General features: G+C 40.5%; 1 protein-coding gene across 7 annotated transcripts in view; it reads left to right on the plus strand.

Moving 5' to 3' along the window:
- Positions 1-1189: 1189 nt before the first annotated feature.
- Positions 1190-26555, plus strand: part of AGFG1 (ArfGAP with FG repeats 1) — a 36748-nt gene continuing 11382 nt past the window's right edge. Inside the window, exons 1-5 of one of the 7 annotated variants that reach the window (XM_040612495.1) lie at positions 1190-1583; positions 10874-10967; positions 21130-21245; positions 21772-21934; positions 22927-23083. In XM_040612495.1, the coding sequence (XP_040468429.1) occupies positions 1417-1583; positions 10874-10967; positions 21130-21245; positions 21772-21934; positions 22927-23083 (697 nt within the window). In that variant the 5' untranslated portion in view covers positions 1190-1416. The remainder of the gene's footprint in view (positions 1584-10873; positions 10968-21129; positions 21246-21771; positions 21935-22926; positions 23084-26555) is intronic. The other 6 variants (XM_040612492.1, XM_040612497.1, XM_040612494.1 and 3 more) reach the window with 6 other exon arrangements.

A 26555-nucleotide genomic window follows, 5' to 3' on the forward strand; every position in this document is an offset into this window, starting at 1 on the left:
ACACCAGATCAGATCTTGCCCTTACAAAAGTTAGAGCTAACATATGCGCTGATGTCAGAGGTGCAAAACTTGATGCTAAGTATGTGGCACTGGGAACCATTAAACCTTAAAAAATTTTAATCAGGCGTAGTGTTGCCTGGCAGCTTTGCAAATCAAATCACCAACTTATAAAGTACATTGATTTTTTTTTTTTAATTTTTTCATTGATTTTGCATGCTGTTGAAAAACATTCCTTCAGGCACCTTTGTAAGGAACAAACATGTATTCTGTAGATCAGTGCCAGATTTGAGTTCAAGCCAGAACCAAGGGTTCCTCAAGGATATCAGCAGATACACGGTGACTGCGGGCTCTGTTCTCGTGCCTTTGATGGGGAAACCGTCCAGGCGGGGACAAATTCCAAAGGAACCTGTGCGCTTTCCATCTCTGTAACAAAAAGGAGCAGAGACCCGTAACAACACTCTCCTCACCAGTCCCGCGGCCTGGTGGCAATGGCACTGCCAAGCCTCACCGAGCCCTCACCAAGCACCTCAGCCACCAGGGCGGGAGCGGGGACCCCCGGGCAGCCCCCCCGGGGCAGCCCCCGCTCAGGAGGACTGGCGGGACCCTGAGCCTCCTGCGGGCCCACCATGGCCTCGGCCTCCCGCGGGCTGCCCTGACTGGACTTTCAGTCTCTGCGGCGCCGAGGGCAGTTCCGAGGGCCTCAGGGACCGTTGGGGCGGGGGGCGAGGTCGGAACTGACCCCTCCGTCCCCTCCCCGCCTGGCCTAGCCCGCCCTCACCGCGGGGGCAGAGGGGCGGCCCCCCACGGCCGCAGCCCCCCACGGCCGTGCCCCGCGCTCACCCCGGGGCGGGGGGGAAGGCGCGGACCCTACACTGAGATTTTTCCGTTTGGATTCTCCCCCTGGGCTCCCTCGGGGGTCGCAGCTCTCCCCGCTCCTGTGAGCGAGCCCCCCGCCCCGCCGGGTCACGCCGGGTGACACGCCCCCCGGCCGCGGTCTCCGTAGGGGGATGCGTCCTCCCGCACGACAGGGGGCGCTGCCGCCGGCGAGCACGCTGGGCTGCGCCGCTCCGCCGCCGCCATCTCCTTCTCTGATCTCATAAAGGTGTCGCGCAGGTTCCGCCCGAGCTCGTCATTCAGCCGCCCCGGGCCTGGCGCTGCCGCTGGCGGCCTCCTCCGCGCCGCGGCCCTCGGCCCGCCCCCCTCCCGCCCGCCCTCGCGGTGCCGCCGGCCGGCGTCAGCGGCGGCCGCGCTCCCGCCCCAGCTCCTCGGCGGGCGCCGGTTGCCCTCCCCGCCCCTTCCTCCCCTCCCTCCCCTCCCCGGCCCCCTCTCCCGCCGGCCGGGCCCCGGAGCGCCGCCGCCGTCGGGGTGTGAGCGGGGCCCGGCGCCGTGCCGGGCCGTCCCCTCGCCGGCGGGGCCATGGCCGCGAGCGCCAAGCGGAAGCAGGAGGAGAAGCACCTGAAGCTGCTGCGGGAGATGAGCAGCCTCCCGCCCAACCGCAAGTGCTTTGACTGCGACCAGCGCGGCCCCACCTACACCGACATGACGGTGGGCAGCTTCGTGTGCACCTCCTGCTCCGGCATCCTGTGAGTGCAGCGGGGGGGCCGCGGCTCCGGCCCTCCAGCCGGGCCGGGGGCGGGGGGGTGGGGGTGGGGAACGGACACCTCCGTCCGTGGCCGGCCCCTGGGCTCGCTTCGCCGCCGGGGAAAGCGTGTGCCGGGGCGGCGGCGGCGGGCGGACCGCTACGCGGGGCCCTGTCCCCCTCGGGCCGGCCCTTCCTCCCCGCCGCACGGCAGCGCCGGGCTGCTGGCTCGGCCACGTCGGAGCGGAGCGGCGGGGGCCGTCCCGGGCGGGGGAAGGGACGGCGCTGGGGAGGCCTCGCCGGGGTACGCGCCGGTCGGAGCCCCCGGCTCGGGGGCGGCGGTCGCCGGGCGGGGGGTGCGCGGGCGGCGGCACCCGCGGGCGGTCCCGCCGCTGCCGTGCGGAGGTGCCTCCCGCACGGAGGAGCGCGAGCGGCCGCCTGCGGTACGCGCAGGAGCAGGGGAGCACCCCCCGGCGCCCCCCGCCACCGCTGGAGGGGCGGTGAGTGGAACAAGTGTCTGGAGAATGCTGCTGGGAGCAAACCAACGGTTTGCCTTGTCATGGCAGTGGTGAAGGCGTGGGGAGACTGGCCCTATCGTGAACACGGAGTTTAAGGTTTAAAAAGCTGACTTTAACTTCGAGCCGAATCACCAGCCTAGCCTTTTCTGAATCAAATTCTGCTTGCTAGTAGTTTGTAAGACAGCTCTGAACTCCAGCTTAGAGGATAAACTCTAGCCTTAAAGAGTTTAATATACTTGCTCAGAAAAGTAGTGGAAGGTTTTTTCTTACATCTGTTACTTCCTACAAACTATATATTTAAACCTTGGAAAGGGATTGGCTCTGATAAAGTGGATTGCTTTTTTCCTGTTCCTCATTCCTGCATGGGCCTCCCTACTCCTCCCTGTTCCACCCTTCCTCTGCCGACGTAGTGTCTATGAAACAGAGTTGAGATCAGTTAGTTCTGAATTTGTTACATACACATCACTCGGGGGGGGGGACGGGACCACCCCACTGTCTTCAGTGTTCATGTTTCCGTAGCAGAATTTGTTTGCTTGTTTATGTTTCTGTGGCATTGTGCTTATGGAATGAAGGGGAATCAAAGAGTGGCTGAAGTAAGTAATAAATAGTATGTCAAAGGATACAGTTTTGTGTTTGTCCTTAAGGGTTTGAATTTTTAAAAGCCATTCAGGAGCCTGAACTAATTTCTGTCCTCCTTACTAGGAAGGACTAAGTATTCTGTACAGGCCTTCCAAGTAAGGTCTGGTGTTTTAGAACAAAGTTGGTAATTACATTGAGATTCAAAACAAAGCAAACATGTTAGTTCTGTGCTGAATTAACTGCCTTTTTTACTACTGGACAGCTAATTAGTCTTGGGGTTTTTTTTTTCCTTCTTACTTCTGCGTTGTGGGCTTTTGAACAGGCTTGATGCAAATACAGAAAATACATTCAGTTCGTGGAACTGAAAAGAGACTCTTATTTTTTGACATATACATGCTGCTTAAGCAGCCAGCTCTGGCTATTGTTTACTCTGTTAACAAACTGTTATTTGTGCTGGCATGTGAAACTATTTTAAGCTACTGCACAGAGCTTATTTAATGGTTGCACATGTTCTTACTGGTTAAACTGACAGCATGATAAAACTGCTCCGTGAGAATATATTCCTTTATTTAATAGACTTCTTGACCTTAGTAGACAAATACGTTGTGAGTGATGCTGAGATGTTAAGCGTGGGTTCAGTAGGATTTGCTCCATTTATCTGTTGGCTGGGTGGTATGGACTACTAAAGGCCATAGTCCAATTTGCAGTAACCAAAAGGATGTACATGCAGTGAAAAAAACTATTAAGCAGGAGACAGCTGTTGGTTGCTGTGAAGTTTGCAATCATTTGAATGTTACCATCCGTAAAGGAGGAAATTTTTTTCTGAAGAAAAGTTGTTAATGCGTTGGCATTCTAATAAAATGCAAATAGCTCTTTCATTCTAAATATGCAGTGTTTTTGTGTTGCTATAAAAAAGAAACCACAAACAACATTTCTAGTTGTTACAGCTAGTAACACCTACGCTTAAAGCTGAAGTGAAGAACTGTTAAGAGGACTTAAGAGCTTTCTTCTGAAATAAATTTGGGCTCATTCTTTCATGTTGACTTGGAAATGCTTTTGTAAATTGTGTGTGCAAGATTGTATGTATTGGTTAATGCCTTAGAAACTAGCCAGTGGCATGCCTTTGTTGGTGATGAGACTTAGTATAGAGATAGGTCACGTCTGTTTCATAACTAGAAACTGGTTTTAGCACTTCTATCAGAATAGTCCTTCAAACAGCTTCTTTCCATTGCTTTTCACTGTAGAATTCCACTGTGGAGGGAATTGACTTGAGTAGAAATTATACAGTGGCAAATAAGTGTAAAAGCACTGTTGCTTCTGTAGTTCTTAATGGCTGTTTGCATTCTACCTCAATAATACTTGCTTTTACTGTGAGGCTTTAATAACCTTTACTACTTCATCTTGTTTGTATGGTCTGTGAATGACTTGCATTGCTGCTTGTTTTAATAATTTTTTTTCTAATCTGATACAGGAAGTGTTCTTGGAGTGAAGTAGACCAGTTTGTTTTTTTTAAAGTATCAAGTGCCCAATGCAAGATTAGAATACTACTATGTTAACAAGTCTCCTTCAGAAAAGTTTGCCAGTTAACTAAAAGTGGTTGCTAAAATTGGTATCATCTTAGACAGGCATGTTGTTCTAGATAGTTAACTCTAAACTTTTTAAATCTGAAGTCCAGCTTGTTGGTTGGGGTTTTTTTGTAAGTTTTCTGGAGTGTTTATTCGTTGTCCTGGCAAGGACAGTCTGTTCAACCCCAAAATCTTCATTCTGGATCCATCCTTAATTTCTACTAAGGATTCTATGTGTAGAAAGAGTATGATGCTATTTATTACTAGATTTAGCTTTAAAAAACCTATTGTTTTCGTAGTATTGACAAAAAATAGGTCTGACTTGTTCAAGTATTACTAAAATTGATGAGAAAACTAGTGACTTTGCTAAAAAAATCTGTTTCTGAGTTTAATGTTGAAGGTGATTCTTGTCAAATTAAGAGTATGAATAGCATAGATGAGGCCCTTTTTCGTAATTCATAGGTTTAAAGTTTTCTCATCAGATTGGGTTTAACAGAGCAGAAGTTTTGTTGTGCAAAATGGTGCGTGCAGGAGAAAGTTCGTGGGTGGTGGCATGGACAGTGGCTTCCTCTTAAAATACTTACACTTGTCCCCTGTGTTTAAATTCTCTTCATGTGGAAAAAAAGCATGCTGGCATCACGCAAGCTGTCTATTTCAACTCATGGTGTTGGGCAAGAATATAGGATATGTAGAAATACACACATGATCATCTCCAAGAGTGGGAGGGAGCAGTCTTCTCAGGTCAAGGATTACAGTAATACAAAACCAGAAGACTTCTCTTTATTATAGCAAAACCGCATCTCAGGAAATGTTGGCGGAGAGATTCTTTTGGTTTGGCGGAAGTCCTTTGATTTGAAGGATTATGTTGGTAGCTATGTCTGTATTTCTGGATGCTGCCATGTGTCCTGCTGACAGTGGCATCCTTCCCTTTGTGTCTTATCTTTTCAGCTGTCTGTGTGTGCCTTTGCTTTCAAGCACTTCTGTACCACTCCTAGTCAGCCTGCCTCTAACTTTCATAAAAATAATGTTTTTAAATTCTTTAATGGAGAATATTTGTTTGACTGAGAGTCCAGTTTGGTATTATAGAATTTTTTTATTTAATTGACTTTTTAAAAAAATATCTGCTGATGTGGCAATTGGGACACTCCTACCTTTCCTCTCACTGCTGTCCTCTTTACTCCCTCCCACCTTACTGAGGAAGTCTCCTGTTCAGATGTTTGCACTTCTGGCTTGTGTCAGGAAGGAGTAGCAATGACTATTTAGAACATATGGTTACTGTCAGGGATACTAAAACCCTTTTATGCTATTTCTTACAGTTATTGGATCACGTGGCCTTCTTTTGGCTGCCTATAATATTCCTTGTTGAAATTCTAGATTTAAAATTTTTCCTGGGTAAGGGACTTCTGTATGAGCCAGATTAGAGTTGATGGCAGATACTAGTTACAAACTGAAAAGATCTTGTGCGATGGTGGTGAATTATTGTCACTTTCCCTAAAGGAAGTTTTGCAGAAATGCAAATGGTCTGAATGGTGGTAGAGTGAAGGTGATTCTGGTTGCGTTGGCATGAATTTCCAGTCCCTTTTTTCCTTTGGCAACATGTTTGGAAAAATGGCTGTGTGTTATATGTATGTGCATGTGTATATGTGTGTGTGTATATATATATATAAGGGTATTTCCTATGTGACTGTATTTCTTGCTTTCAGTGTCATGGGTGGAGAGCAGAGGAAGTGTCTATATCACAGTAAATACTATGCAGTTCAGAAAGGATGTATGTTTGTGTTAAGAAAAAAGTTAAATTCACCTTGACTGTGTTTCTAAATGTGAGCCTTTTCCTGTTAAAAATAAATGAGCTCGTGAGGTGGTGGAGGGTCTCCAGGGAGGTCTGCAAGTATCAGGAATGTCCAGTACTGCTTATATTCTCTTTTGCTAATAACAGTATAGAAATAATAACGAATGCTGTGGCATTGGGTTTTCTAAAGCTTGTTTTCCAGACGCCTGGGAGTGTAGGGTGCTCTGTGATGGCTTGGCGTTTGGCTTGCCTCATTAACTTCCTGATTCTTAGGGGATCGGATTTTGCTGGCTTACACTTGAGATCATGTTAAATCTGATACAGGGGGACATTAGTGGTGTTGAGTAGCCATCTGCCCACCGTTTGTCCCATGGCAGTGACCATCTATTCCAGCAGAGCCCACTCTTTAAATTTTGTTCCCCTCCCAGCCCTGGCCTTTGCAAACAGCTTTGCTGACATCAGTTTGAGACTAATGCAGGAGTGGCTGCTCTGCCAACAATCACAAGTTCAACCATAATTCGCTACTAAATTATGTTGTAACAAATGTGCAGTGCTCATTGACAGTGTTTTGAATGTTTGATGTTTCAATTGCCAGGCTTCAGAATCTTGTGTCAGTGGCTTAAAGCTTCCTTTGTTTGTGCGAGCACCAGTTTCAACAATGCTTTCTGAAGAACAAAGATCTCATGTTCTCTGTAGCTGCCTCTGTGATGGGCTGTGTGACTGGAAGCTTGGACTGATTCAATGGAGGGTCAGTGGAGAATAGTGTCATAGCTGAAAGTTCTGGTCACAGTGCTATTCCACAGCAATAACCATTGCTGAGCATGAAGTTGGAAGTGATGGGTGGAATCTGCATGTGGGATGTTCTAGCTATGGTGTGCCAGGTAAGTGCAGATGGCAGAATAGTTTTACTCTGTCATCTTTTCCAGGGGCCTTTTAGGAGATAGTTGCTGCAATCTGGATTAAGTGCCGAGGTAGCATTTGTTTGCTGTCTTCCTCAGGCACTCTGTAGCAGAGAAGGGAGTAACTGGTACCACTGCACAGGTGCAGTTTGCAAATATTTGGCCAAGGTCAGTTTAAATTTAGGCATTATTAATTTACACTAAGGGACTATAATCCATTGTCTCCTGTTAAATAGGGAATACTGTAAAGCATTAGAACTGTGCAAAATGCTTGTCATACATGGAGAGAAACAAAGCAAGTGGTAGATACGTTTTTCCTATGAACAAGAAGGTTTATTAATTCCTCATAAGGGATAATTGTACTTGGCTGCCTACCAGTAAGCTTCCCCCATATGTAGATGAGTTGTTTGTGAATCATTTGGGTCATCAAGTAATCCTTGTAGGTAAGGAAGGGTATAAAATAACTTAGGATTTTGAAGTAAGAGTAGCTGTAGTACTTGGTTCTTGAGTTCTGTTTCATAAATCCCACAGCTGCTCTGTTCTAGGGAGGTTCTAGTCAGTTCATGGGTAAAATGTTATTGAAAGTGGCTCATGCTAGTTAGAAATCCTAAAAAAAAAAGGCAGGGACACACACGACTTAACGTGTTTTAATGATAGAATCAAAGAAGATAATGCATATGTACTGGGCTGTGGTTTTATGCTCTATAATGCAGCCTCCTGTTTCAAATTCCTTGTTGCAGTCTGATGACTTACACTGCTGTAGCGTAAGAGGAGGGTTTTCATAGGCTTCCCCCCTACGACATGCCATGTTAAATAAACATAAATAGTTGTATGTGTAGTACTGCAGCTTGATAGTTACCTTTGTATTTTTGGCTATTAAAGTTATGTTCAGGATTTCCAGTCGTCCTGGACCACCGATGCAGCAACATGCTCTTTCTCATCATGCAAGACACCCGACACTTCTGTGTTGTGATCTGACCTTTAGGAATGGGGCGTGTCTTCCCCCTTTAGCAGGAGGGTGTAAAAGAAATGAGAATTCATCTTGTCCCACATCATGGATATAATGTGTAGATCAGGGAACTTTACAACCTGAACCTTAAAGCTCTACAGCAGCCATCACTGCAGAGAGAGGCATGTAGGAAGTCTTTAGCTAGGTTAAAAAAAATATTCTCTATGCGTTAAGGACATTTAGTATTGCTGCTTAACAGAGTTGAAGATACCTGTTTGCTGATCTAAATGCTTTGAAGAGCCCTAGTAGATCAGTGCAGAGGAGGTACTGCTGAAATAACTTGTGCAGTGCCTTTAAATTGCAAACACAGGTACAATATAGCACTTAAATTATACTTACTGTAACAGCTGATTTCCAGCGGAAGCTGGTGTGAAAGTTTAGATACACTACCTGTGCTGAAAAACATGTGAATGTGTTAGTGAATGACCCTAGCTTTTAAAATAGTCATGAAATAGTTTACAACTATCTAACTGTGCATCTTCCTTAATTAATAAGAGGGGAATAAGTTGAACAGACTCAGGTAGACAGAACCACTTTTATACTTTACTGTTAAAAGCAAGGGACAGTGATAGTCATGTGAACATGGTGTATATTTATGTGAAATCCAGGTGGATGCCACTTTTTTTATTCTGTCACTTAATATACAATTCTACAGCATAGCTTTGTGAAATGTAGTGACTCACATGCATGGACCAAGAAGATGTGTTTTTTTTTTAAAAAAGGATCTCAAAAATCAACAAAACCCAAACAACCAAACCTAATACTAACACCAGCTCCGAAACAGGGAATTTTAAGTGCATAGAACTCTTAAACGTTTTTAAGTTGCATCACTTTTAAATAAGTATTTACTTAAAAAAAGATCTTCGATAACAATATGGTGTTTTAAAAAAAGTGTTGTTTATTTCTGATGTAGGTGTGGGTTTGATTTACCTACGCTAGATGAAAGGTGTTAAATTGTTAGTCAGTTTACCAACGAATTTAAACATTTCGAGACAAGAAATTAATTTGCTGATCATTGAGCTGAATAAGCTATATTGAAACCTCTCTCGCTAACCTTAAAACTTACTCTGCCTTCTTGTCAAGGTGTGGAACCAGGGAGTCTCGTTTTAGATGCTCGGATTTGAAAAATTTGCTAAAGCAAATAGCATTCTGTGAAATTCATTGTCATGTACCAGTAGGTTTGTGTATGACTTCTCCTTTAAAGGTACTTGGAAGTTAATTGCATTTCTTAGCAAAATACAATTATTTTGATTATTTTTATCCAAGTGTTTCCAACATTGAGTGTCTTAAATCTGTTTTTTTAATGAAACAGGCTAGAATGTTGTTGCTTAGTGTTCTAATCAGTATTCAACTTTTAACTAAAAAGTGGAAATTTTTTTAACACAGATCAGAATTGTTATCTTATAGGTACAGTATGAATTTAGGTGTCAAGGTGAATTTGCAAGCTAAATGCACAACATTTTTCCCTTATACTCAATCTGAGTGCTAAAAATTTTCTGTGAAGTTGAGTATAAAGTGTTAATATTTGGAACATTAGACTTCTGTCGTACGCTGTTTTGATGGAGTACAATTTTAATTTATAGTTGATGTTAGAATAATGGAATTTAAAGAAAGCTACTAGTCTTAAATTGGATGTCAGTGATAGTTTTTTTCTTATTCTGAAAAGCAATCTGAACCAAGTTTATCATTAGTGTAATAACAAATATGAGCAGTAAAGTTAACTCTTATCAGTTGATCTGTTAAGTTTGTTGACCTTGTATTACATCTCTGGAAAGCTTTCCCCAACTTCCTTTCTGGAAACTTTCTTCTCATATGCATAACCACAGAATTTTGTGTTCTTTGATATCTCATAGATAATGCATGTTCATTTTTTCTTAAGATGGTATCACAGAAATCCAGGCCTGATTAACTGGAGTGTTAAACTAACCCCATTGTGTTGCGTGAGTGAGCGTCTCCACTGTTTGGCCATATGTGGGATGTAATGTTCTTGTTTCCATTGAGCAAGACAAGGCTTAGTTTTAATCCTCAGTATTTGTGGGCAAAAGCAGCAGTTAACATGTATTTAAAGAAAAAACTTAAAAGAAAGCTTTTTCTTATGCTGACACTGTTGCTCAGCAGGATTTTTCTCTGTGCTTGCAGGTTTTGACTGAACTGGGTTTGACAGTGTCGGGCTTTGGCAGCACAAGTGACTTGAGTTTCTGTTAGTTCTGCTGCAGCAGTCTGCCATGGATGTGAGAATGGTGTCAAGCTTATGGCAGAGCTGCTGAAGTTTTGAGCTATTGCCTTAGTAATGGTATCTCTCATTTGAGAGCAAAATAAACGCGTTGTCTTTTTGCTTCTGTTGCTGTTACTTGTGTGGGTTTCAGGAGGAGGAAGGCAGACCAACCTGTGGATGGAGGGGCAAAAAGTAATCTGGAAAACGATGCTGAGAAGAAACAGGAAATACAGGTTAAAGCAAGAGAAAAAGAATCTGAGCTGGGGAGTTCAGCTTGGAGAAATCTAGTGATTGGGTAGAAGTTGTAGTAAGAATAAGTTGAAGTAAGGAAGGAGTTGGAGGGAAAGAAAACTACAGCGGAGGAGCCCAAGATTGAGAGATGAAGGGTAGAGGCAAGGATGAACAAGTTTGGGGAAGCAGGTTAGGATTTAAAAAAGTCTTAACTATGTTGTCATAAATTTGCATAGGAAGTCTGAGTGACTTTCCATGTGTAGTTACAAACTAGTCTCCCCTAAAGCTCAATTATTTGACTTTGCATGTTGAGTGTTATCTTTGAGACTAGTTTACAGCACCTTAAGTTGTATGGCAGTACCAAAATGAGTGCTTTTTATAGAGGTGGCTCCTGAGTTTAAAACTAACTTCTGGTTGTAATGTTAAAAGCGATTATACGATGACGTATTTCCTGAATACTGACTAAATACTTCTTGCTTCTTCTTTTAGACGGGGCTTGAATCCACCCCACAGAGTAAAGTCAATTTCAATGACTACTTTCACGCAACAGGAAATAGAATTTCTGCAGAAACATGGAAATGAAGTAAGTATTATTTGGAGAATATAAAGTGGTTTTGGCACTTAATATTAAAAACTTTAAAACACTACTTAAGGGAAACTTGATTATTTTTTTTGCAGCAAAAAGTAGGCAGAAGTCTTTTGAAGTCATCATCATTTGAAGTCATGCTTCTAAAGAGCTTGTTTCACTTAATTAGCTGATCATGTTATGTGCTAGTGCCCAACCCAGACAATCTAGATTCACATGAGCAGTATTTCTGAATTGGGTTTTCTTTTGCATAAGGCAATATGCATCCGTGCCTTTCTGCAAGCCCAGACCTTGACGTTGACTGCAGCAGTGTTTCCGGAAAGAGCATACCATGACAAAAATAAACTTGTTGCCTGTAGCTGTATTTCTTCAGAGTAGGTGTCAGCAAGTCTTCTAGTAGTTTCGATAGCCTCTTTCTTTAATGAAAGTATATCAGTGTTGAGGCTTCTTGAAGAGAGGAAGGAGAAGGAAGATTTTTTTTCCTCTAAGGATTCTTATCTAATAAGTGCCTCTATGTTTATAGAGGGGCTTGGGGCAGATTTGAAGACAAAAAGTGCCAGTGTACTGCCCTTTTGTTCTTTTTAATAGATAAAAACTAAATCTGAGGTAAAGGTTGGATTGGCTCTGTGGGGACACATGGAGCATGTATACCCTGAAATGTGGCTGTTGATATCTTGAATTTGAGGATGAAGTTTGTATTTTAATACTACACTATAGCATTGAGGATTTTAGAGGGAACTTTGATTCAGTTCTAATTTGAAAAAATTATATTTCACTTTAATTGGATCTGTATTCTGTTTTAGTAGGACTATTGATTGTAGGCTACAAGGCGATCAACATACTCTTGTAAAGCTTTGTGGGGATGAATCCCATCATTAGCTAAAATGCTGATACCTAACTTTCTCAAACTTGGCCCATTCGTAACTGTCAGGCTGAAGAATAAAAATAGAAGTAGCAGTTTTTTATTCTGTCCTGTTAAATATGCATTATTTGTTGAAATGACTGTTAGTGGATGATTCCTCTAGACAGAGCTGGAACAAAGTCTAAACTCTTCCAGATGTTATCAAATACTCTTTAATAGCTTTGACTAGTTTTTTTAATTGTTTTGGTGCATTAAAGCTGTATAATACTGTGTATATATGTGTATATACATGTATAGGGTATTGCTGACTCTGCATAGGGAGAATAAAGAATCTTTTTGTGGGTTTGGATATAGTATGTGGGAGTCTCTTTAGATAAGATTAGATTAACTCCTTATGCTTCACAAATGTAAAAGAAAAATCTGCGTGTGCACATGTATGTACCTCCCTCCACCTTCCATGTGTCTGTTTTAATTTCACTTTTCACTGAATGTGCAACAGGTAGAGAATGCTGCCAGTTTAATTTTTCACTGATCTGGAACTGGAAGTGATCCCTTCTCAGTTGGTTACTGTCATTGTCCTCATTATAGACCTGACTAGTCTATGAATCATATTTAGTCGATACAATTTATTGTTGATATAAAAGTTCACAGATCTCTGCAATGCTGTAGTGTGTTTGAAAAGCAGGGGTCTGTGTGTGTAGTACTTACTCCTCCAATTAAAGTATTGCAGTGATTGAAATGAGCTGCCTCATAAATGGAGATGTTCTGAGTTTGGTTTTGGGTTGTTGGATAGCAGTGCACTGTCTTAATTCTAAAGTGACACTGAATAGATATTTGTAATTGAAGATGATAGATTTAACAGATGCTGAAATACTGAACAGACATGATAGTTTTAAACACTGTTAGAGGTAAATTAATTAAACCTAATTAAACATGTTTTCAATTTGCCATGTTGCAGTAGTTGAACAAGCATTTTGCTTTCTCTTGTTGATATTGGACTTTGAAATACTCACCTGCAGATAAGATAAAAGCTTTGGTCAGATAAAGTTCATCTGGTCTCACAAAAAACCTTTGCTTAGTTTGCTTTTCAGCATAGGTGACCCTTGTGTATATATTAAGAAATGAAATTTTCCAGGATAAACTTTTCAAACATGGAACTGTCCAACATTTTAGAAGGTAGGCATGTGAAACAAAGTACAGCTACAGAATGATTGAGATGTTTTAGCATTTAGGTTTTTCAGTTCCATAGCTATGTATATAAAGAAAGCGCAATTTTTTGCAGTCTCATAAGCTTAACTTCCATTTTTCTGTAGCTTGTAAAGTACATTTGTTCCCACTTTGTCCTCCCAGCTCTTCTCCAACATGGCCAAGGCCTCTGTGGTAAGCTTTCTTGCTTCCAGATGAGTAGATCATGGTGTGCAATAGGGAACTTGGTCTGAATAGAAAGGAAAATAGCAAGAAAGCTTCCGTGAGATAAGGTAATTATAAAGGTGGTGAGTTGTTCTTAGAGGAAGTAGTTTGCCCCTCTCCTTCAAAGAGCATTTATAAGGTCAAGGTATTGTATGAGGTTGAAGTTATCTTAAAAATAAATAGTTTCCCAATATCTGAAATGGTAACTTTTCCACAGTTGTTGCAAATTGCCATCTTTGTGGCACGCGTGGGTAAAACGTTGAGTTACTGAAAGGCTTCTGCAAAGCAACTCATTTGGGAAGAGATTATTCAGAGCAGCTTCCCCTCGGGTGTGAGACACCATCTTCCCTGTATGTACACCTCTGAGGAATGTCTTTCTGGCACAGGTAACTTCTTTTGGATGAGTTTTTTCTGCTTCAAATAAAGATTTTAAAATCTTTTTACCGTTATTAGAAGACATCTATATTTTGGTGTTGCTTACTCATCTGTAGTAGCAAGAATGGAGATGTCTTCAAACAGACGTTCAGGTGCCTTCTGAAGCCCTTTTGAGGGCTAAAGGCTGTTCTGACTCACTGGTAGGATTTTTCCTCTCCTCATCCTCCTCATATGAGGAGTGTGAGGTATTTTCATGTTAGGAATAAGAGTGGTATGGAGATGGTTGTGTTTGAATACTCATAATTAAATGACGCTGCTGTTGATTAGGTCTCTGATTCAGTAGTGCAGTCGTAGTAGAAAGTGAACTCGCTGTTAGCAGAAAGTGCAGGTAGTACTAATCTCACTTTGCCATTATAGCTGTGACTATTTCTTCAGATTCTTCCCCTGAAGCTGAAAAGTAGTTTTATGAGGCAGACCAGTTACATATTTTATTTTTGCACCACACTTTTTGAAAAATGCCAGATATTTTGTAACCTTTCCAAATAGCCTATTCTCATATGCATATGGTGGAAGAAAATCATTTGAATGGTCTTGTATTTGGAAAATCTGTGTTCCTGTGGGGGCAAAGATCATGTTTACCTGAGCTAACGAGTGGAACACTAAGCAGGTATGCTCAACTGCTTGGGATTAGTTTTAACAGTACTTAATTTTGTTTTGGTGCCAGTCTTTCCGATTCTTGATAGTACCTGTGCAAGTACCGGTTTCCCCAGTCTTGCAGAACTAGTAGCAGTATGAGGCTGGTTCAGAGCTGGTATCTGGCCTGACCAAAATGCTTTCCTGGAATCTCATTTACTATGGAATGTGGCCTAGAAACCCTGGAGAGCAGTACTAAGCTGGAGCTGATAAGTCCTGACAGCATGAGCTGTGCAGTCAGGTGTCCTACTAGTACATCCATGGTTCAACTAATACGATACAGAGATACATGAGCTGATTGTGTGTACAACATCGTCTTTGTTAGCAGACTCTGTGCTTATGAAAGCAGCTATAACTTGTGGACCCAAACTGGCTTTGAAATCAGTATACTGGTAGCATAAAATTCTTTTAACCTACAGAGATTAATGAATAATACTGACATCAGAAGTACTGAATTACTAAACAAAGCTATAACTTGCTTACATAAGGGAACTCTGTCCAAATCTTTCTTCCTGTGGTGAGTGTTATGTTTTGGAACATAGTTTTGTTGTGTGGTAATCGGTAGTTCTTTGCACTGTCAGCATTACATTTGGTGCATAACTGAGGATATTTTATTGGGGGAAGGGTGAAAAGAAGAAATCTAATTTGACATTTACCAGCCTCCTGAAAGGTAATAGCTCGTTAGAACTTTTAAAACCAGACTGACGTGTAATCTTCCTATGCAATGATATGTCTGGGTCTGAGCAAGAAGTGCTGTAGGTCTAGTAGTGTGCTTTTTCTAGTTGAAGTGCAGCTTCCACCAGCAGAAGTACTTGTTCTGTTATAGCTTTCCCTTGCCATGCTGCCTTCCCCACACACAACAGAAGGCGGCTTCATAAGCAACAACTTTAATTTTTCCGGCCTAACTGAATTTTTATTATTCCTAACTAGCACAACTATGTTAACAGGAGTTTCTAAAGTGTGGTGGCTCAATGTGTTGTGTAAGCAGAAGGCCTTTGTCTCTCCCATATCCGCCTTCCCACACACACTGGAGATCTGTATCGGTGAAATAGTTATGACATAGTAAAGTGCTTGGTAGTTGAAATATTTAGCACTGGAACAGAAGTAACTGAAATCTCAGATTGTTGCAGGCTTTCTGCAGAATTTGATGGATACTGCTGACTTTTTTTAATTAACACTTTTTATTATGCCCGTCCTTCCCTACTCTGTAAACACACACTCCAAACCATGACAACTGTAGAAGCAAAAGCTAAACTTTGGTGGGAAACAGGTATGTTTATGTTCCTCAGCCTCTGAAACCTGCTCGGAACTCCTGAAAGCTTGTAATGTTACTAGGAGTCTGGGTTTTAAACCAGAAGCCTTTCTGGTCAGGTTTGTTTTGTGGAGTACCAAATATGCCATAAATGGGCTGAGTTCTTTATTTGTTTTTGTCAAAGCTGAGAACAAGGGTAATTACTCAAACTGTGGGATTACAAACTTAAATAGTGTATGGAAAACAAGATAAGTAGTTATTCTAGCAAAAAACCAGTTTCTCCCTCAAGTAGAATAGCTGTTGAGTGCAGACTCAGGGAAACCAATGGTATGAAGAGAAATACAGGTAAAGGCTTTATTATAACATACAATATGCGCTTGGCCCGATTTCTCCTTTCTACGATATATTTAAGTTATGGCAACTTGCAGTTTCTGCCTCGCTACCTCCTGGGTTTTTATCTAGGTCAGGGTGAGTAGGTTGAAGCTGGTTGCGATTCTCTTCCCACTTTGCTACATGCTGTACTTATCTAATTCTGAACTTCCCAGTGTCTAGTTGCCAAATGTCTAATGACATCCCTTGTAGGATTGGAGCTTGTTGGCAGAGAACAGGTACTGTTCTTCCTAAACCAGTTGTAGAAGGATTCTCATAAACCTTTAAATTTCATGAAGATAACTGCTGAGTCTTGTTTTCTACTTACTGTTACCTGACAACATAAAACTTTCCTTTGTCTTGTTACTTTGCAGGTCTCACAATACAGTAGAGCCAGGCAAAACTTCAAAGTCTTGCTTCTGTCAACCTTCAACAAAAGTAGACTTTCAAATGCTGCATAAGCTTAATCATTCTGACTTCAATGCTGTCTTTTTGTGTTGTGTTTTTTTTTCTTGCTGCATTGGTGAACCAGTGGGACATGGACTAATTATACTTTTCAGGGACAGTGGACAATGATTATGGATTGTTGGATATGTTCCACTGTTTCTAGGGGCTTCCACATAACTTCAGTGTTTACTCTTGGCTCCAGCTTGCCAGGCTGTGCTCCTCTAAGCAGACCATTTTGTTTAATAGAGCCTTGGTTATCAAAAGGAGGAGCATAGCAAAGCTTTTGGTGAATGAACAGAGCTTTTGAGCAGAGGATTATTTGTGGGGCTGTTGCAGAAAGAACAATATTAATATTAAATGGCTGAACCAGAGTATCCCCAAGAACATGGTGTGGTGTAGAAGGATTTCAGAAAGCCACAGAAATTTAAGGCCTGGTTTCATAATAGTAGTGTTGTGCAACTTTGTGGTCAGTTGGGATGCTTCTTCATGTATTATCTGTAAAAGCAAAGGAATAAGTAATTCTGTTAAAATCATGATTCCTCTGAAGCTCCAAACTTGGGCAGTAGCATTTTCTGAATCAGCTCTACAGTTCTGATTTATGCATGAGGTAGTTGGAGAGGTGTTTTGAAATAGTTGCTCTCTGGGATATCAAATTCAAGTTTCTCAAAGTATACATTGTTCTGAATTTTTGCTTCTTTTGAAAACTACTTCCTTGGTTTTTTTCCTCAAATAGTAACTTTGTATTAGAAAACTAAGAAGAAGAAACCTTTGTGTTTAGTAGAGCAACTGGTCACTTAAAGGTAGGTTTTGTGCAGATTTGTATGTCCTTTACAGCCACCTTGCACTTTTCCCCATGTCCCCCAGGTAATGGCTGGGCAAGAGCCAGCACATGCTGTCAATACCTGTGCGCTGGTTTGTTCAGGTGACCTGCCTAGGCAGCTGGCAGGCCAGACAGAACCTAGACCTGAAGCTCATGTTGAGGAATTGGCAACTGAAATTGCCAGTTGGACTTCACGAAGTTTCCACTTGGATTTTTTTTTTGGTTACATTTAATCTTTTAGTATTTTAACTGCTGTCAAATTCAGGTAGTGGATTTAAAAGCTGGGATTAGTAGGGAGTAATAAGGACACCAAAGATGTGAATGATGAGTGATCATTCCTAACAGCAAGTTGTATGGCATAATTTCCTTGATCTTTATCATAGAAGTAACTTATAGCTTTGAAATAAAAAATGTGATGGCCAGATCAGTAAAAATATTCACGTTTCTCACAGCAAATGTTTTTTTTGCATGAGGCTCAATACTGTTAATTCCTTAATTTAAGACTATGGAAAGATAACTAGTTCAAAAAATGACAATTTTATGACTATGCGGGTTCTGTCTCTGACAACTTCTAATTTCCACTCTTTTTTTCATCTGATGGTATTGCACAGCACCCTGGCATTTGCTTTTTTTTTTTTTTGGTAGATAGCTGAAAATAGTGTATTGTGGCTTGCTTGAAGCATGGTCAATGCAGTATTGTGGATCCCTGTCAAGTCAGATGATGGTAACAAAAGTATAGCTAGAAAGAGCATACGGGTCACCAGCAAGCAGGGGAAGACAATGGGCCTTTTACTGGGTTCTGAATGCTTGCTTGGAACGGCTGCTGATGTTCAAAGTGTTGTGTGGTGCTTCATACAGAAATAGACAAACCCGTGCCTTTTAGTAATCTCTTGTGTGATACTAAAGCTTTATAAAATTTGGCTTTCTAAAGGACTTGTCTGTATTTAAGACTCCTAAGAAACTGTACTTTCTCTGAGAACTCTTTAGGTAAAGAAAGTTAAGTGAAATTTTGCATCTCTGGTGTGGTAAAGTAAATGTTTTAGCTGGTTTGTATAGCTACTGCTGTCAAACTCTGTTAAGATGAGAACTTCTTGCTGAAGCGTGTATAACTAAATCTAGGTTCTTTTGCTTGGTGATCATGTGCTGGCGTGTACTGCCCATTAGTAATACTGTTCTCTGCTACCAGTAGTAGAAACCCAATAAAGTGCCTGGCAGGTTTAATTAAATAAACTGTAATAGTGACTTAAGGCATATTTCAGTTGCTACTGCTCTTGTGTTTAGGTATTCAGAAGAAATCAGTTGCTCCAGGAAACACTTCTGGAAACCTGCGTTCTGAAGGCTTGCAAAAATTGCAATGTAATGCAAGAACTGATGCCTCTAAGAAGCTTACATCATTTTAAACCAACAAAGTGTTTGGAGAGCACGGTCCTGCTTCCTACCTGTTTGCATATTCACAGGACTCTTATCTGCTATAGCTCATTAGCTGGTAATGATCTGAAGTCACCCAGGACCTTGTTTTCTGATTTTGTGTAGACACTGTCTATAGTGGTCAGGAAGGCTTGAGACTATTTGACATGGAGTTGGTTGTGGTTTTGTGGTTGGTTCCTCCCGCCCTCACCCGAAAGCTTAGGCACTTCGGGTGAAGGTGAAGCAGAAAACTGAGAGGGAGAAAGGTGAAAAACTGGATTGTGGTTTGAGTGTTGCTGTGAGTTGATGTCAGTACAGGTTTCAGTGGTACTAGTGACATGGTAATTGTGATGAGTTTCTTTGATCTCACTTGTTTGGGTGATAGGAGGAAGTTATTTAATGGCCTGATGTGGGTGGAGAAGAGGACCACCTCTCATTCAGTAGCACACCTTAGGCTGTATGCAGATTGATGATCATGGTACAGCCCTGAGTGTTACTCTGCTAGGTATGGGATCAAGTACGGGCTTTTCTAACACTTGTCTTCCTGTTTGTCTGAAATTAGGAGCAACTTTTTATTTTCTTCAGTGTTTCCTGATGTTATTCCCAGTACTGAAGTTGGTACTGGGGAGGGAGGACTGTAGATTTGAGCAACACCAGCTCCTGCATATTCTAGCCACAAACAGGGCTTTTCTTCCTCCTAACAATCATATGATTGCTAGTTGGTACAGTTATACTCACAAATCCAAGTATGGAAATACTGCTGCTGGCCCACATCAGACTATCCACTGCAGATGTGTAAAGCTATACCTGTAAGTGTTCTGACTTCCTAAGTTTTGTCAGCAAAATTACTGCGTATGTGAAAGATTGCCACTATTAAAATAGTGCTTCATGCTATTAGCAGTTATTTCAGCCAAAAAAGTCACAGGTCTGTTCTAAGTTTATATCTTACGAATTTGTACAAAGAAGTGTTAAACAAATACCTTCAGTTTCATTTCACATATTACCATACTGCATATAATGACTGTTAAATTTGTGAACTCAAATCGGTGTATTGAACTTAATCCTTCTGTGGAGTATGATTGCTGAATAGCTGAGTTTATTTGAAGAAAGAACTACTGCTCTTACTTTTAGATGAGTATTTAAATCAGTATTTTAGAACTACCCTTTGATCATTAGATCTATTGCCCGTTGTTGGTGTTTGTATCTATCCGCTAGATGAGTGAGGACTGTAGAGTATTGGACATGAAAATAGGCTATATAAAATCAAGACCTCAAGTATGAAATGCATACTTATGCTTTCTAATCTCTCAGATCCTAAGCAAACTTTGAAATGACCTATGAGATTGATCACATTTGATAACTAGAGTTTCTGAAGATGCTAAGTTGCTACAATTTTGGTGAAGTTAGCTGGTCAGGTAAAGAAGAAAACATCTCTGGAGAAGATGTAGTGGAAGTATTCCAGCTTCTACCTTGATTTGCCAGCTTTCAGGGCAATCTGTTTATACAGCTCTTGCTTGTTAGATAAAACATATGCTTCCTCTGAAGGTCATGGGGGACAACACTGAAAACCTGACACTATTGGAGGGATAGAGAGCAACATTTGTAGGAGGCATGTGAGAGGCATGGTCAGGACTATTTCAGAAAAGGTGTGGGAAGAAAATGTATGCATCATAACAAGCTTTTTTGACTCCTCTGGAAGAAACCTGTTCTAGAATGGTACGAGTTTGTTTTTAGAGGGCAGCTAATGTTGTGGGTGCATATTCGGGTTACTTGCAGAGCAGTCTTAAGTGCTTAAAGAAAACATTTTAAGTGTGACACCTCCTGTGTTTTGTTTAGCTTTGAGAACAGTAATCTTTCCTCTAGTTTTGGTCAGGAATTGAGGCTGAACGTAATGAAAATTTTGCAACTGGTTCAACTTTTGCTCACGCACAACTACAATTAGAAAACTAGAGCAGAGCAAGAGTATTCTTTCCCCTTTCTTCCATACCCTCACTCAAATTAAATGTATGTGATACCACAGAAGCTGCATCGTGGTAATGAAAGGCTGTTTTTTAAAAAAAATTCTTATACTCAAATAGTAATTTTAAGTATAAATACTAAACCTCGAATCCTTAAAAACTACCACCTGGGGCTTTAAGGCGTATGGAATCTGTTGAAATGCCAAAGTACAAGTAAGCAGTGTGTAGAATTAGGTGAAGGAAAAGAGTCTTAAAGATCATAAGTAGAAATCGGGTGCTTTTCCCCCTCTTATGTACATACAATAAATATTTTGTAAAAGCTGTATTTGATGGTGAAATCAGATACTAGGATTTGCTTGCCCTGCTGTGACAGATGGTCTTTCAACTTCTAAGTATTTAGACCAGTACATGGTGCACCAGTCAGTTGTTAAAGCGGTTCAGTCTGGAACAAAAAATGTACAACCACGCGCTTTGTAATGGTTTGATGTATTAACAATTGGAAACTTAAATAGGATTTTGAATTAAGGTATTTTCTCTGATTAATCCATGGTGATTTTTTTTATAAGGTGTGCAAACAGATTTGGCTAGGCCTATTTGATGATAGATCATCAGCAATTCCAGACTTCAGGGATCCACAGAAAGTAAAGGAATTTCTACAGGAGAAATACGAAAAGAAAAGATGGTAAGATAGCTTTACAATTATGAAGATTGCCTGTATGACAAGAAGTGAAGATGCACTGTTAGCCTCATGTTTTTGAGTGTGCTTTCCTTCCTGTGTGCTCTTTGGACTAGATTGCACAGCTCTGTAGTGTAAAATGATTTCTGGACTTTATTCAGAGCTCCCACAGGAAGCGGAGAAGACAAATAAAGAAGCTTCTCAATGTGTAGTTCATATCGATGGAACAGAAATGGCTTAAGGGGATGTCAACAACAGTGTAAAGTAAAAGTTTTGCAGGCTTTTATTAGGAGGTGGAAGTTTGCATTTAATAAGTGCTATAAAATATTGATGACTTGGGAGTTCTAGTCCATTTAAAATAATATCTGGCATTTAAATGGGTATTTTGCAAACTACTGGTAGAATTTGTTTCAGGGTCAGTGGTTAAAATAGCAAAGCTGAGATCTGCTAGTTCTCCCACTTTAGTTGTATGAATGTTGAGCAGAACTTTTCATGTTGAACTTGTAAAAAACATGGCTCTTTTTGAATGTAGGTATGTTCCTCCAGAGCAAGCAAAGGTGGTGGCGTCAGTTCACGCATCCATATCGGGGTCTTCTGCTAGTAGTACAAGCAGCACACCTGAGGTGAAGCCACTCAAATCTCTCTTGGGAGAAGCTGCACCCACACTGCACTTAAACAAGGGCACACCTAGCCAAGTGAGTAATGACAGAGCTGAAGAGCACAGAACTGTTCAGCTGTACTTTTTTAGTGGTACAAGAATTCTTGCAATAACAACTGTTGCTTAATAACATGACCACTAAAGACAACTTTGTTACGTATTTTGTTGAAGCACACGGTCTGCAGACCAGATCCTAAATTAAGCTTGTTTCTGTTCAAACTGATTTTTTAACGTGGTTATTTTCGATAAGCAGAATTTTCCAGTGCGATTGAAAAGTTTAAATATGATTGTCTTTTGCTTAAATATCTCTACAGTTTGGACTTAATGTGATGTATTTTCATGTTTGGTTTTTTATTCAAAAACAGTAAAACGGCTGATACTGTTAACCATAAGATTAGTAGTCAATATGTGCATGAAAAGCATGCATGTTCTGTATTACTTCCAATGCATTCTGTACCTGTCTTTATCAGGTGGCTTTTCGGGAGTGTCTGCGTGCTTTTATGTAAAGCCAAACAATACTATGTACTTAAATTTTGGAGGGAAGACAATTCTTTTACCTTTATGATACAGGCAACTCTTGAATGGACCTCTCGAGACTCACAGTAGAAATCTGTAGCTTGCAGCCTTGCTATGAAATTCTTCAGTTTTTCTCTCCCTATACTGAATTCTAAAGACTTTCTTAAAATGCAGTGAATAACTATTTTCTGACTTGTAAAATTAAGTTTTATTGCTTGTATTTGCAGTCTTAATTACATAATTTTGAAGTTGGTTATATGCTGCTCCTGTATTCTTCTAGGCCCTATTAATCCATGGAAATCTACTGCAGAGTAGTATGCCACCATAGTAGCATAAATAGATCCTTCTCATACTATGGGAAGAAGGTCTGTGCTGTGTACAGCACCTTAAACTTCAGCAGTAAATGGCTTGTTAAAGAAATATGCTTAGTCTGTCCTTCTAGTATTTCGCAAAAGTCAGTTTGGTAAAATATCAGCTTTTTTTTGTATTGGCTAATTGAAATGTTGCTTGTAGTCTCCTGTTGTAGTTCGATCTCAAGGACAGCAGCAACAAGAAAAGAAACAATTTGACCTCCTCAGTGACCTTGGCTCAGATATCTTTGCTGCTGCTGCTCCTCAGTCAACTGCTACAGCAAATTTTGCTAATTTTGCACACTTCAACAGTCATACAGGTAAGTATTCTGAACAGTGTATCCCCGTCCCTTTTAAATGTATAAAATGTAGTTTTAATTTTTGATTTTACGCTAAACTTCATGAAGCATATGTAATTGCTGTGCCTTGAGTGTTGTATTGCACAAGATTTCCTTTAGATGTTTATCAAGAAAGGTTGAAGACACAAAGGCTGCTAATCCTGCTTTTTGAGGTGGGAGTTGCTGTAGCTATTTTCAATGACATGTATTATTAGACTGTTTCTGCCTACTACTAGAACTTTCAATTTTCTGGGTGAGAGAGTGAGAGGATGAGTAACAGAGTTCGGGGAGAAGCTGATATTAGACCGTCAATTTTATTTCTGAAAATTATTAGGAAGAACATTCAGAAAGAAAGCAGATACAGATTCTTTATTCAAGGGAGTTCAAATGCATTGACAATAACTGTCAATTTGTCAAAAGAAAACCAAAGGCTTCCTCAGTTTAAAGAATGACCTCCTCTTTTGTCTGTGTGTATTTGAAAACTGAATACTACTCGTGTAGTATTCTGTAGTTCCAGGAAGAATAAACAAGCTTTGAGCATATGTATTGACTGAGGATGGGGGTGGGCCTTGAATTCTTAAAGAATGACTTCAGTAAAACATATTGAGCCCTCAGGGTTTATTTTCAGCCAAAGTTCTTGAGCCATAGAAGTTTATCCTAAAGAAAAATTTGATTCTGTGGTCACCGAAGTATGTTGCTAACTTGCATTGTAATTGTGGGAAAGTACCTTTGCCTGCCTTGTCTGAATGGGCTTTTCATCTAGTTTTTCTGAAGGAATCTGTGATGCTGCTAAGCCAACAAGAGTAAGACATGTTTCTTGCAAATCGGTCCTGAAATTGTTAACAGCCGAGAGGAGGTTTGATGGAAGGAGCTTAAGGCACACCTAAGGAACTGAGCAAAGTATCAAGGATTTCTCAAAGTTAACTTTAAAAAAAAATAGTTGTGAAAGTTGGTTGAACTCAGTAATACAGAATATGAATTACTGTTGCAGTGTATTTTATAAAATCCTTAATATAAGATTTTGTTAATCATCTTTTTTGTAGTATATTTATCTGGGAGAACTTGTGCTGACTAGCCAATGTTGTACAGTGTTACTGAAGAGGCTGCAGATATTTAATTCTTAACTCTTTCCAAACTTGTTGCTGAATGATGCTGTGCTTATATACACTTAATTACTGGGTTTTGGGATATGAAAATTCTGTTAAAGCAGTATTCCAATGCTGTGTTCCAAATCTAGGTAAAATTTTACTGCATTTCTGCTGGGCAACCTTTAAAAGGATAAAGAGAAATATGAATATTCCAAAATAAATACAATGTTATGAAAGAGTGATAATTTCTGTTTGAAATCAGTGCTGAAAATCAAAACTGAGAGGAATACTCAGCTGTACTGACTAGTTTTCTGTTTCAGTAATTAAATATTGTGCTCATTCCCATGACTCCGTAAGTTTTAGAACCCATAACAGTTTCAGGGCTGGTAAATCAGTTTCTAAAAGACAAAAATCTAATGCTGAGCATGATAGCTGAATGTGTATTGCAGACTGGTTTATCTGAAACAGTTTTCTGACTTGCTGGAGTAAAAAACTTGTAAGGCTTGTTACGTGTGCAGTAACCACAGGGTAGTGTTAACTGAAACTAATAATGAAATGTTACAGACTCTGCCCTTTGGAACACAGGGAGGGTTGATCATTCCACCGGCTTTGGCGAAAATGATTTTAAATGAGCATCTGAGAGCTCTATAAGTACATAACTCTTGTTACTAATCCCACGCTACAGCAGAGGGTGGAAGAACACTTACTTAGTCCAGCACTCCTTTCTCAAAGTTTATGGTCCAGTGTTCCTGTTTTAGGGCTTGGTTTTAGCTATGCCTGCCAGGGGATGGACTCTTCTCTTTACCATTATGTACGTTATGGTTAACTAAAGAAATAATTAAAAAGCACCAGCAGATTTAAGGTCTTTTGATATGAGTTACTGTTTCTGCAATTAAGGCACAACTGAGTGCAGCGGCTGATAGGAAAATACTAAAACTTGTGCCGTGATCTGTAAAGTGTAGATGTAAAGCTTGAAAATTATGCAGGAAGCGCATAACTGCTTATATGTTCCTTTTTTTTTTCCTGAGTTTTCTAATGTGCTAAGCTGGCTCTGGACACTATTGCATGTGGAAGGGGAGATGTGCTGACCTTATGTTTACTCTGTATTTAACTTACAAAGTTCCATAACTTCTGCAAAATGATGAGATTTTGAAGATGTTGGTAGATAACTGTTCTCTGAAGTTTACTGACTGGTAATAGCAACAAAAAAGAAAAAATTTTGGCGTGTATACTTTCTATAAACTAATGGAGTAGGAGACCTGCGCGAAAGACTTTAAAAAAGCAGAACAAAATTCTATCACAGATAACAAGGGAAAAGAGGCTTTACTCGGAAGAAAAATAGTACAGCATAGCATTGTCTTCTAGAGAACTATTTTCAGTTTTGTAATTGAATATATGTGGACTTTATTTGGTTTTGGGTTTTTTTGGTTTTAGAATATTTCATGCCTTTATTCCACACTAAGTAGTGCAAACCTCACAGAAGAAACTATGCAAAGATTGTAGGGGGCAGCTTGTGTTGCCATGACTGGTGCTGTCATACTTGAGCTAGCTTCAGCCAGATAGCTTTTGTACTGCCTCGTTGATCTGCAGTCACCACAGCAGTTGTAAATCTATGTCAATTTGTAATCCACTGCAGTTCATTAACTTACTTAGGGTTGTTCTTGGGTTTCTGTGTGGGTATCTGAATTTTGGAATTGCCGATCTACCTGTTCTTCAGGTACAGGAAAGTACAAGTCTTACCTGGTCTTTACCTTTGTGCTATTTTTACATGGGTTTAAACCTTACCACATAAAATAAAGCAAGATTAACATCTGAATGCTCTGCAGAAGAGTCTTTACAGCTCTACTGTTTTAACATGGGCGCATTTGCAAACTTTGTGTCAGCTGATGCAATAAAATTGTAAAACTGGCCTATAATATAATATGTTCCAGTTTTTAATCTAGATCCAAAAGATACTTCATTTCAGAGTCTTGACAGAGTATTCTGTTTGTGTGAGTGGTTAAAACAAAAAAATTTAGCACAAGTCTAGGAGTGACTGAATAGGATTAAGTACATAAATGTCAACAAACATCGGCCTCTCAGCAGCTTCTATGAAGTCGATACATAGGGATAAAAGCATCACTTAGTTTTAAGAATTTGATTGCACCTTGCATTATTGATTCCTCTTGAAGCTACTGGTTTAAAAAGAAAACAAATGAAAAAGCAAACTGTAGAACTGGGAGCTGAAGTCTGTAGAATGCTGTTTGAACGGATACAGATGCTATGATAATAGCAACTATTCTGTTTGTGTCAGCTTTTTCTCCTTGTGCACTTTTAAAGGTGAAAGTTTTAGAACAGCCCAAGACCTTGCTTTTTCATTGATTTCC

Source organism: Falco naumanni, chromosome 13 (assembly GCF_017639655.2).
Source record: "Falco naumanni isolate bFalNau1 chromosome 13, bFalNau1.pat, whole genome shotgun sequence".
Classification (NCBI taxonomy): Eukaryota; Metazoa; Chordata; class Aves; order Falconiformes; family Falconidae; genus Falco; species Falco naumanni.